This window comes from Nilaparvata lugens, chromosome 6, assembly GCF_014356525.2.
Source record: "Nilaparvata lugens isolate BPH chromosome 6, ASM1435652v1, whole genome shotgun sequence".
NCBI lineage: Eukaryota > Metazoa > Arthropoda > Insecta > Hemiptera > Delphacidae > Nilaparvata > Nilaparvata lugens.
This window is the reverse complement of record NC_052509.1, coordinates 10094678-10108614: the sequence shown is the minus strand read 5'-3', so window position 1 is coordinate 10108614 and position 13937 is coordinate 10094678. Positions and strand designations below refer to the sequence as shown.

Sequence of the window (13937 nt, the reverse complement as noted above, 5' to 3'; positions counted from 1 at the left end):
TCAAGTCGACGGTTTGGCATTTCTCTTGATGTTTAAATGTTTATATGTTGCGTATTTACGGCGAAACGCGGTAATAGATTTTCATGAAATTTGACAGGTATGTTCCTTTTTTAATTGCGCGTCGACGTATATACAAGGTTTTTGGAAATTTTGCATTTCAAGGATAATATAAAAGGAAAAAAGAGCCTCCTTCATACGCCAATATTAGAGTAAAAATCAGACTATAGAATTATTCATCATAAATCAGCTGTCTAGTGGACTATAATACTACCCGTTCAAAAACATCGAACATCTTGAAAATGTATCTTTCCATCAACGTTATTAGACAGTTGACTATAATACTACCCGTTCAAAAACATCGAACATCTTTAAAATGTATCTTTCCATCAACGTTGTAGAGAATTGTAGCCAGACCTGATAACAGCGCTCACACTCACATTCCGGGACGACACGTCATGGTACGATAGGACAGAAAGCCCTATGTTTATTTAGGATTTTTTCTAGACATTTTAAATTGATAAATTATTTAAGTTTTGAAAAAAAACAACAGGTCAATGTAACATACTGAGCGCGAGGTCTACTGTTCACAGAACTACTAGTAGATTAATTGTATAAGTCTAATGCAATTACATTCAATAAAAGCATTTATTTATTTAATTATTAAAGTTGTCAATACTTTCATTATCAGCATGGAACTATGAGACTAGATTTAATATATTTCTACTTTAAACAGACAATAATTGCAGAGCATGGGTAACACCAGCTCGTTCACAATCTTATTGTATTATTCAATTTGATGGGAAATATTTGATATTATTCTTTGTAGATTGACTACAAGAAACACGCCACATTCCTGGACGCAGAGGCAATCTACCCGACCGGTCTGGGTTTCCCGCTGAAGGTGAGCACCCGAGGTAGCAGTGCCATGCGACTCAAGGTCGACGGCAAGTTTGATCTGCCCGCCATGCTCAAGGACCCCAAGAACGCCAACCTCGACTTTGAACTTATTCCCAGGTGAGTTGTGACTATAGTTTGTGTAAAACAAGTTGAGACTTGGCCCTCCATCCGAAGAAATTACAGGGTTGCCAAATCGTGTAAAATTGCAACTTTCTCAAATTTCCAATTCAACGTCAGAATTGGATGTATAATATAATCATCCCCGATATCCTAGTAGTGCTAAAAAAGTTTCAGGGTTGAAGTATTAAAAGGAAATTTAATTTTTATGATAAAATTGGAAACATCGCTAAGATTTGTTTTTCTTTTGAATATCACTTCTCTCAGAATCATGTAGCGTCGTAATGGGTAATAATTTTATATCAAATGAACGGGGAGACTGTCTCCTTTCTATTGGTGTCTGGATAATTTTTATCCGACCCATAGTTATTTTTCAATTAATAATTATGTTCGTCAATGTCGAGACATTTCGAGCAGAAAACATGAAATTTTCGACATGCTAGAAACTTTTTTGTTTCAAAAGATAAGTAGGTGGTGAAAGCGAGAAAGTTTCTCAGAAATAATTGAAATTATTTTTCCAATTGTCAAACTACACGAAGAACGTATTTTGACCTCTCAGAAGTTTCAAAGTCAAGGATAGCGGCTGAATGGTGAGCCACTATATGCTATCAATAGCTGGGATCAACAAAAACGAAATACAGAACGATTGATAAATTCAGCAACTGCAAGCCAGATGATCATAATAATCCAAGCCTTGTTTCATTACAGCCTTTCTAGAGGCAATCAGCTGCTTACGTTTGAAATAATTCAGTCAAATATCTTGTAAATTGCCAGCCTTCAGCATACAATTTGGTACACAATGCATACCATGCAGCCGCTATCCTTGACTTTGAAACTTCTGAGAGGCCAAAATACGTTCTTCGAGTAGGTTTGACAATAAACAGTTTATCAGAGATTGACAATGGTATAATAACCGAAACCGGTCTTTCTAAGTATCAATAAATCTGTGGTTTTTGACAATTTCTTAGTCTTTTTCATTCAATATTTGATCCTCAACAACTTTCTGGCAATCTATACAATGCAATACCTACACTAAGTGTTTTTTGTCATTTTAATCCAAATTCATAAATTTGAATAAATGAAAATATCATTAGTACCATCAAAGTACCATTTTATATTTTATTAGTGCATAAAATGGTTCGATTCCACTGCTGACTCAATCAGTTGTATCTCCAGGTTATTATTATGAGCTCGATGTTTATTCCACAGAGAAGAAAGGAATACTTTTTCTGTGTGTGTCTTCTCTAATTTCTTGTCCGTCAACTAATTGCTGTTTCTGTCACCCACAGCGCTGCCATCGAACTGAGCGGTCAACTGACCTTCGACGCGTACGTGGTGGAGTCCGGCGCCCGCATTGCTGGCAACATCCACTCGGCCACCGGGTCGTCGGTGAGTGTGCGTCTGCTCGAGGGCCGTGGCGTCGACGTCAAGTTCGGTCTGCCCGTCAAGAAGCAGGAGGTTGTCAACTTCAAGTCACACTACCACACTGTCAGCCGCGAGCGTGGACACATGCGCGTCGAGACGCCTATCAAGTTCAGCGCTAGGAAGTGAGTAAAACCACAGAGAAAAATATTATTATTATGAATTGTACAAAAGAACTTGACGTTCAAAATACTATTGACTGATCGTGAGCTTGTACCGTACTAAGAATGTATATAAACTGAACTCATTATTTTAGAGATGTTTAAAACTCATTTTCTTAGTAGAAAATTGGAACAATTCCACAAAAATGATGTATCTTTACTCAACACATACTTTGAGAAAACATACCAAATTTGATACATTCTTTATATATAGGGCTGAATGAAAGTTTTATTGCATAGAATTACTAGTACTATACCCTTAATATTACTATTAATTTATTAAATGATACACAAAACACAATTCATTGAAATGATTGGAGAAGGACCAACAGGCACAGCCCAAAGCTGTTCCTTCCCCGAAATTCGATTCATACACAAGTCCAAAAAGTATATTATGCTCCATTTACTTTTGGATTTGAGTCTAATTTTTAGTGAAAACACTTATTGGAAGCGAGACATTTTGGATTAAGATTGCTTAAACCCAAATTAAATAACGAATTAATTACACTTACTAATTATTTAAACTGTAAAATAATGAGTTACTTTGAAAAATTAGGAACAAACTTATTTGTTAGAAGCACAGCACAAACTATTATCATAGAGAAACGATAGCATAAGTAGATATCCCATGGTAAAGGGCGTTTATGTCGCAACTCTAACTGTTATCTCAAGCCGATAGCTCATGTAATTCTTTCCCGTGAAGCTGTGTGACACTGGTTGTCTCTCATATTGTTTATACACTCTCACGCCAACAAAACAGTGAAATTCGACAATAATCAACAGTAATCGGCTTGAGATAACAGTAAAAGTTGCGACATAAACGTCCTATACCATGGGATATCTACTTACTCGTACGCTATTGTTTCTCTATGCTATTATCCTTACTGATGACTATACTATTTTTTATTCCTTTGATACTCGACTAGTTTCGGGTATTCGTCCCATCATCATTTTTTGTACTATATGGGTACTATAATAATATAATAATAATTATTATCATAATAATATAGGTACCTTTTAATTATAGTTGTTATATCTCTTCTTCGTAGAATATAATATTCATTCCTCTTTTCTCTGTGTGATTAGACAAGAATACAAGGGCTGCTTCGATCAGCTGGAGGAGCTGATTGGTCTGACTTTCTGCGGCGACGTGAGCTTCCCCTGGGACGGCAAGAAGGCGCTAAGCCCCGCCTACGGCACCACCACACTCTCCGCTCGCATCGAGAAGGATGACGACTCCCTCACCACATACCACTTCAAGGCCTACTTGAACAACAAAGGTCGGTTGCAATACTCTCATAATTTTATAATTTTCATAAATCAGTTGAAGTTAGATGTTCCCCTTCATGATGTTATAGTGATGTCCATGTTGTAATGACAAGGTGCGTACAGATATACGCGCCGCAAACATGAGCAATTCACTTTTAATCAGCTGATGCCAAAGTTTTTATATCTGTATCTTACAGTTTCTGTAAAAAAACAGATATAGTCAGCTGATTAAAAGTGAATTGCTCATGTTTGCGGCGCGTATATCTGTACGCACCTACAGTGTTTGATTAGCAATGGCATTACTATCCTTGTCTATCATTCAACAAACCGGATAGCGCTATCTCTTTTTCGCGTTGCTCTGTTGCCAGATCGTCTTTTAACAATGTAGAATTAAAAATTAATTAACAAAATATTTAATCTTGATTATGAAATTATCAAAAATATAAATATAATTGAATGAAATAGACTAAGAAATTGTCAAAAACCACAGATTTATTGATACTTAGAAAGACCGGTTTCGGTTATTACACCATTGTCAATCTCTGATAAACTAAAACTAAATTTATCAGAGATTTACTGAGTTTATCAGAGATTTACAATGGTGTAATAACCGAAACCGATCTTTCTAAGTATCAATAAATCTGTGGTTTTTGACAATTTCTTAGTCTTTTTCATTCAATATGAATAATACACAATATCAACTTCTCAACTACACAAAAGTAAATATAATTGATTATTTTAACGAGAATAAACAGTTAATATTACATTAATAAACCTGTATCAGCTACCGTCTATAGAAGTCATTGACAAGACAACGTTGACGGCAACGTTGCTCTCCTATCTTTCTCCACTGCCATTATAACGTGCACCTCACTATATTTGTTAAAGAAGGATGACAATTAATTCACCTTCTACCACTTTCAATAAACAATAATTTACTTGAACAAATTAGGTTTGTTGCTCTTATTTGGGGATGAATTTGGTAGTTGAAAGTCAGTTTTGTTGAATATTTCAAAGTCAGTTATCAAAATGGTTTGGAGTGAAGAATGATTGGAAGGAGATATTTGTATATTTGAAAACGCATCAAACAATAATTGAGAAATGTATATTGTAACGTCGTATATTTTGTATTTGAATGATAATCTTCAAGTTCTGTTGACTTTTTGTCATTCAGTTTATTTTGTACTTCACTTTTTGTGTAGTAGAGAAGTTGATATAGTGGTAATTATTCATATTGAATGAATAAGACTAAGAAATTGTCAAAAACACAGATTTATTGATACTTAGAAAGACCGGTTTTGATTATTACACCATTGTCAATCTCTGATAAACTGTTTACCTGTTTACCTGTTTACCAGTTTATCAGAGATTGACAATGGTGTAATAACCGAAACCGGTCTTTCTAAGTATCAATAAATCTGTGGCTTTTGACAATTTCTTAGTCTTTTCCATTCAATATTTTATACTTCGTGAAAATTATGTCTAATGGATCAAGTCCGTTTACACTCCAATAAAAATACAACGATCACAGATATAAAATACCATGAATAGCGCTGCAATGAGATGAAAACTGAATTATTATATATTCCATAATCGTAGCAAGAACAGCATATTATATCGTTGAGAAAAAATAAAAAAACTGGATCGATTCCAAGCTAGTAAGATAATATATATTGTTAATCACTATAGAACTATGACATTGATATAATACCTTTTAAATACTATAACAAGAAATGCTTTTGTTGGTTTTATCACCAAAACTCATCTGTCCATATTATCTTTACAGATCCAAACAAGGCCGAATTTGAAATCCTTCTGGACACACCCAACTCAAAGACTAACAGGAAGATCTCGTTCAACCTGGACCTGGCTCAAGCACCCAACAAGCGTCTCAGTGCCGTTCTCACCTCACCATGGAAGGCACTATCGCTTGAAGGTAATATTATAACATTTCTATGCTTCGCCAATGCCCTCATTTCTATTACTAGAATTTAATAATGTTTTTCGGTGGTAGCATTCGGCCATATTGAATTGATTTCTCATGTCAATCAATGTAAAAACAGTCAAATAATGATGCATTCAATACATCACGTCTACAATTAACATAAAAGCTTCTTGGAAAAAATTTCTTTGGATGATGTATTCCAAACTTATATTCCTCTTATCTCCTTAATCTGTATTATTTAATATATCTTGCTCGATTTTGAATTATTTTTATTTTCTGTCCAATCTGTATTGTTCCATAGATATTCAATTTGATTATTTAATTATTGCATTTGGTCAAATCACCATCCCCGTATAAAGGTTTGCTGTTCATTTATTTATTTATTTATTTTATTCACAATCACAAATCATAAATTAAAATATGATTGGGAGAAGACAACAGGCATAGCCCAAAACTGTCCCATTTCCAATTTATACTATACTGTCCAAATCAAAATGTTGGTTATGTCACTTTCACTTTTCAAAATACAATTTACACTTATATACATGGTGTCCCACGAAAGGTGTAACAGTCGAAGACCATAGATTCTACATGAAACTTGCAACAAAAAATGTCTAACAAAATCTATAAATTAATATATAAAAGTGAAATGGCACTGATTCATTCACTTACTCACTCACTCATTTATAATCTACAGTCATTTGCAAAAACATCAGGCTTCAGAGACCCTAGATTTCTTGGAGGAAGCTCTGTACACACAGAGACTCTTCATTAATGAGAGAGTTGCAACGTATCACCAACAATGGAAAGAGCTTGTTGAACGAATGTCAGTTGATAGGCTGTGTTGTGCTAAAGGATGTAACACCGAGAAGCTCCTTGTGTATCTTTTCGGATGCATCACGTTGCTTTTGAGAAGATACAAAAGAGCATCTATTGCTATGGAAAGATATATTAAATAATTCTAAATCGAATTCATAGTATATCTATTTTAATGATGATGTGTTTGTTTTTTGAAGAGTGAATAAATTATTGTTATTTTGATGAGTGATAGTAGCTCAACCTGGATTTGATTTGGATTGTCGTATAAATTTGAAAAGGGACAGTTTGGGTATAAGCCTGTTGTGCCTCCTCATATAACTGTAAAAATACAGAGAAAATTAATAAATAAATATAAACTATAAATTCAATCTTTCGTTACAAATTTTCTATGCTTTTACACTCCAGAGCAAAGCTCGATCCCCCGATATTACTTATGCAAACACTACTACAATCATCTGTCTTGTAGATGAAATAAAATAGGTATTGTCACAGTATACATACAGTATGGAAACTCGGCTAGTACCCTGGCACAAAAATCCGCCATCTTATTAGAAAGTTCCGCATTGTAATAGTATCGATGGGAGGTTCGGATCACTTTACTGATCCAGATCAATTGATCTCGTTCACTGCCGTGAGCCAATCAGAAGACCAGGATTGGAACTTCCTAAGGTCACGTGACGTGTCTAGTATTTGCACCATGTAGAAAGCATTGGTTGGATAGGCGTTTGATTGACAGTTTCCATTCTGTATTTATTCTGTGGTATTGTTTTTCAAGTCAAGCCCTCCTAGAACTCACTTTCAACAGCAACAGCCTTCTGACCCTTGCCTGAAAGTATAATAAGTAAATAGGAGTGAATAAGTATTATTTTCTAAGTCAATGCCTCCTAGAACCCACCTTCAACAGCCACAGCCTTCTGTCCCTTGTCGGCTTTGCCTCCCTTGAATCCAATGAGACCCTTCTTCTTCATCTCGAACTCGGGAGCCTTGTACTCGAGCATGGGTTTCAGCGTCTTGTGGTTCTCGTCTCCGTCAATGTTGACTCCGGCTTGGCGGAGTCAACATTGACGGAGACGAGAACCACAAGACGCTGAAACCCATGCTCGAGTACAAGGCTCCCGAGTTCGAGATGAAGAAGAAGGGTCTCATTGGATTCAAGGGAGGCAAAGCCGACAAGGGACAGAAGGCTGTGGCTGTTGAAGGTGGGTTCTAGGAGGCATTGACTTAGAAAATAATACTTATCCACTCCTATTTACTTATTATACTTTCAGGCAAGGGTCAGAAGGCTGTTGCTGTTGAAAGTGAGCTCTAGGAGGGCTTGACTTGAAAAACAATACCACAGAATAAATACAGAATGGAAACTGTCAATCAAACGCCTATCCAACCAATGCTTTCTACATGGTGCAAATACTAGACACGTCACGTGACCTTAGGAAGTTCCAATCCTGGTCTTCTGATTGGCTCACGGCAGTGAACGAGATCAATTGATCCGGATCAGTAAAGTGATCCGAACCTCCCATCGATACTATTACAATGCGGAACTTTCTAATAAGATGGCGGATTTTTGTGCCAGGGTACTAGCCGAGTTTCCATACTGTATGTATACTGTGACAATACCTATTTTATTTCATCTACAAGACAGATGATTGTAGTAGTGTTTGCATAAGTAATATCGGGGGACCGAGCTTTGCTCTGGAGTGTAAAAGCATAGAAAATTTGTAACGAAAGATTGAATTTATAGTTTATATTTATTTTAATTTCTGTTCTTCTATCTCTAATTTATTTCGTTTTTGCCAGGCCAAATCACCAACACCGACAAGGAAGGCTCAGTTTTCGTGAAGATCGTGCACGACGGAACCGAGTACTACGCCAAGGCCGGAGTCAACATTGACGGAGACGAGAACCACAAGACGCTGAAACCCATGCTCGAGTACAAGGCTCCCGAGTTCGAGATGAAGAAGAAGGGTCTCATTGGATTCAAGGGAGGCAAAGCCGACAAGGGTCAGAAGGCCGTTGCTGTTGAAGGTGGGTTCTAGGAGGCATTGACTTAGAAAATAATACTTATCCACTCCTATTTACTTATTATACTTTCAGGCAAGGGTCAGAAGGCTGTGGCTGTTGAAAGTGAGCTCTAGGAGGGCTTGACTTGAAAAACAATACCACAGAATAAATACAGAATGGAAACTGTCAATCAACGCCTATCCAACCAATGCTTTCTACATGGTGCAAATACTAGACACGTCACGTGACCTTAGGAAGTTCCAATCCTGGTCTTCTGATTGGCTCACGGCAGTGAACGAGATCAATTGATCCGGATCAGTAAAGTGATCCGAACCTCCCATCGATACTATTACAATGCGGAACTTTCTAATAAGATGGCGGATTTTTGTGCCAGGGTACTAGCCGAGTTTCCATACTGTATGTATACTGTGACAATACCTATTTTATTTCATCTACAAGACAGATGATTGTAGTAGTGTTTGCATAAGTAATATCGGGGGACCGAGCTTTGCTCTGGAGTGTAAAAGCATAGAAAATTTGTAACGAAAGATTGAATTTATAGTTTATATTTATTTATTAATTTTCTCTGTATTTTTACAGTTATATGAGGAGGCACAACAGGCTTATACCCAAAACTGTCCCTTTTCAAATTTATACGACAATCCAAATCAAAATCCAGGTTGAGCTACTATCACTCATCAAAATAACAATAATTTATTCACTCTTCAAAAAACAAACACATCATCAATTAAAATAGATATACTATGAATTCGATTTAGAATTATTTAATGTATCTTTCCATAGCAATAGATGCTCTTTTGTATCTTCTCAAAAGCAACGTGATGCATCCGAAAAGATACACAAGGAGCTTCTCGGTGTTACATCCTTTTAGCACAACACAGCCTATCAACTGACATTCGTTCAACAAGCTCTTTCCATTGTTGGTGATACGTTGCAACTCTCTCATTAATGAAGAATCTCTGTGTGTAGGGAGCTTCCTCCAAGAAATCTAGAGTCTCTGAAGCCTGATGTTTCTGCAAATGCCTGTAGATTATAAATGAGTGAGTGAGTAAGTGAATGAATCAGTGCCATTCACTTTTATATATTAATTTATAGATTTTGTTAGACATTTTTTGTTGCAAGTTTCATGTAGAATCTATGGTCTTCGACTGTTACACCTTTCGTGGGACACCATGTATATAAGTGTAAATTGTATTTTGAAAAGTGAAAGTGACATAACCAACATTTTGATTTGGACAGTATAGTATAAATTGGAAATGGGACAGTTTTGGGCATGAGCCTGTTGTGCCTTTCCTCGTGTTAAGTATTTGTACACAATGTGATGAATAAATAAGCCAGTATATATTGTAATCTGCATAAATAAAGCAATCAATCAATCTCCTTGTTGTTTTGTCAGGTATAATCAAACTGGACAAGGACCCGGCCAGCGGTAAGCGTACCTACACTCTGCAATCGGTGAAAGTGTCAACCGGTCGCAACCAGTTTGTGTTTGACGGCACCCTCGTGCATGACGACACCCACCTTGACACCGACCTGAAGGTGTCCGCCGACAAGGAGGTGTACAAGATTGTGTCAAAGTTGGCGAAGACAATCTCGGCCACTGAGAAGGCGGGCAGTGCCTACATTGAGTTTACACCCACTCAGAGTCCCGACCTTGGGTTGGTTGTTGACTGGACCGACCTTGGTTGGTGGTTGATGGAAGGGCAAGAAGACCCCCCTACACTGTGAGTATTATTCGGCAATTCTGTGTTGTTATTTTTCATAAAACCTGATTTCAAACTGTTCTTACAGCTTTATGCACGATCTACGTAACTAATCTACTATCAATATTATTAATAAAAATAATTAAATAAATCTCAAATTATACAAATCTACTTTCCAATCTGTTCACTACCATGCATGCAACATGCGACTCTCACAACAATTAAATGGATACCAAATACCATAATAAACCATGCATAGTTCAATTTATAACCGTGCATCTATTATATTAAGCGAGTAATTTATGTATATCTATTTATATTTCCATATTTTATTTTTGGTTATTTTTATATCTGGTTATCTATGGTCAACGGATCTCGAAATCGGCTCTAACGATTTTCACGAATTTGGAACATAGTAGGTTTATGATATAAAAATTCGATTGCACTAAGTCTCATTCTTGGGAAAACTCGCTGAACGACTTAAAGGATGATTCATCCTTGGCTGAAACAGCAGAGACTTTCGTCGTCTGTGGATAGTAAAAAGTGAATGAGCGAGTGATTCTGTGGAAAATCAAAATATCGCATCCCCGAAATTCATAAGCTGACGTATAGCCAGCTGGGAACATAAACACGATCATTTTAGAGAATGGTGTTCTGTTTATCAATAACTAAAATAACGAGTGAAGCTCGGTGCCACGATATTAACTTGTTTTATTCCTGTTTCAAACCAACAGCTGATCAATCTCAATTTAAAACTAAGATTATGCATAAATGAAGTACTGTACCCAAAGAGTTTGTATTATTATCGAATTTATTATATTTATTATGTCGATATTTTATTTATATGTTTTTATATTTATTACTTTTAATTATGCCACGTTTGTTACCTGAAAAGACTTAAAGTGAATACCATCTACCAAAACCAAAGCCTTAGCAAAAGAAAGTATTGTACCTGATGTATAAAAATTATTTATATTAAGACCTAAGAAATACTATAGATATAAGCCCAGAAGTTTATGAATCGAAATTATTGTCTAAAGGAATCATTTATGAGATTATGAATGTGTTGTAGTTAAGTTGGCAGCCCTGCAAGCGGCGAATTCAAAAATTACTTGTTGTAAATTGTCAGTCGGAGTACGTTTAGAAGTTTATATTTATGATATTTTTATTGTGTTGAGGAGAGAATTTGTTATTGTTTTGTATAAAGGTAAAGGAGATGCAGCAAATATGTCTGCGAATGTATAGAATTAGGAGAGTAAATTTATAAATAAGTATAGTGTATATCATGTATTTGAAGGGTGGTTTTTCATTAAAAACATTGTGATTCTCAAATATTTTGAATTCAAACCCAGGGGCGCGTGTAACAATTTAAATCTGGGTAGATGAAAAGCCCTAACAGAAATAGTAATAGGTCTAAAAATAAAGTAATTGGCTATATCGCCAAGCAGATAATAATCAAGATAAGAGCATCCGCTTGTTCTGGCTAAATGTACAAGACTTAAAAAGGATTTGAAGGAGTTTATTACTCTAAATAGATTATTGTAAAATATTTGAAGATTGAGGTTAGGTAGATGTATTCACAGATCGTGACCTAGAGATCGATCAACCGAAGAACGTAGAATCTGACCAAAACCCCTTGGCAGAGCTTTATGCATTCGGATGTGTGCAATGTGAAAAAACACCCGCCACGTGGCTAATTATTAGTTAGCATGGAATTAATATTAAATATATAAATATTAACTAGCATGCAAAGAGCATAATATAAAAACCAAATAAAAATATTTAATGTATTCAGGAAATAAGAGTTACCAGGCGCATGAATACCTAATAAATTTGCATGCACCAATAGTAAAACGGCAGTTAATGGGCGGCAACTGTAGGCCGATTCAAAAATATTTATATATATTTATATAATTGTAGTAGATTTTGTGTAAAAATTTGTGTAATCTATGTTATCAATATGGCTCGAATGCAAAGAAATTATTAATCATATAATCTAAGCAATATTTTGGCATTCTTTGTAAGATCTATTTGAATTTAATGGCGGAGGATTGGGATATTTAAATTTTATGCTAATTTGAAAGTCGGAAAGAGGATCTGTAAAACTTGAGAAGGAAGAACCAGCACTCGCCAGCCAGATGCCACCATAAGAGGACCCCAAATATTTTAGAGCGAAGTACCTTATTAATAATTTTGTAAAAGTTAAAGTTAAAGTAAATTATTGAATTTCTTAAAAGACTTCGTGATGCTATTGTGAAGCAGAAGTCATTTTTCATTTTAATTAAATTTATAACCCCTTGGAGGAGACGATTCCGGCTACCATATTCCCCGGACCACATGGAGTTGGATCGACATCGGCGGCTTACAAGAAGATTTTCGACACGTGAGTGATTTAAATTTGAATTTAGTGATGGGCGCCCTAGTGCTTCGAAATAATCTGATGATCAAAGCTAGCTCGCCGAAAGGGTTATTATAAATTAAGAAATTAATAAGAGTAATACTTGCGCAAGTAAAAATTAGTATTAAAGGTATTTAATTGAAAGAAAAATAATAGATCAATATTTTAGAAATTTTCTGTTTATCAAGAAGTACGAAATCTAGGCTATTAAAACATATGCATCAATATTCAATTTTTTGCAATACAATTGCGATAATTTATCATAGTTCTAATTCACTAGATGAATGGCTCTACCTATTCCGTCAGGTGCCGAATCTTGCACCCTGAGATAAAAATATATATTCGATACAAATAAATCTACTAAATACTAGAGATTTTAATATATAGATATATTTGGATTATTAGTGGCTAATTTATCCAGCTGATCTTAGAGCACATATTTATGATTGAATTATTCAAGCCGACAGTATTAGCAAGTACATGTCACAGCTACATGCCAAGAATGCATATGATTTCAAGATAAAGGCACATGGTAATGATTCGTGCCATAAATCTAGAATATAAAGTTAGCCTGTGATTTTTTTATTGATTTCAAATATTGTTCTATTTTTATATTATATTGTTTATCGCTCTATATATATTTTTGCCTCGACTGATCTTTGCTTTATTTATGTAATATATGTGTAAAATTTTCATGGTGTGCAATTTATTTTATATTCCTCATCTCTATAGTATAAGTATCATTATATATTATATATTTATTATTATTGAATTACAAGAGTTATTGGAGAAGCCCATATCTAGGCCTATCAAGATTTTTTAAGACTGAATACTATTAGAAAACCACGCCCTAATTATATTAAATCTCATGCTTTACCGACTGATGCCAAGCAGGAGGCTAATCGTTATTTTAATATAAAGAATAACGTGACAATATCTAGAGTGAAAAGTGCTGTTTTTTCTCCCTGAGGGAAAAGTTTGAAGCCCGAGGCGAAGCCGAGGGCAACAATTTTCCTGAGGGAGAAAAATCATTTTTCACTCGTGATATACACAACATTTTTCCTCCACCTAAATTTTTATAAAAACTGCTAATAAAATAATTTTTAAAAACGTATGTGACCAAACAATGTGTTACAACATAATTTAAAAAGTAAACAGAAACAGCTGGCTTGTAATCACAGTTCTCC

The 13937-nt window shown here is 35.3% G+C and overlaps 1 protein-coding gene across 1 annotated transcript in view; it reads left to right on the top strand.

Annotated features, from left to right (window-relative positions):
- LOC111049867 (apolipophorins) overlaps positions 1-13937 on the top strand; it is a 110969-nt gene that overhangs the window by 30537 nt on the left and 66495 nt on the right. The window contains exons 15-20 of the mRNA XM_039431347.1: positions 827-1014; positions 2304-2561; positions 3684-3877; positions 5653-5802; positions 8425-8652; positions 10046-10373. Coding sequence (XP_039287281.1) covers positions 827-1014; positions 2304-2561; positions 3684-3877; positions 5653-5802; positions 8425-8652; positions 10046-10373 — 1346 coding nt within the window. The remainder of the gene's footprint in view (positions 1-826; positions 1015-2303; positions 2562-3683; positions 3878-5652; positions 5803-8424; positions 8653-10045; positions 10374-13937) is intronic.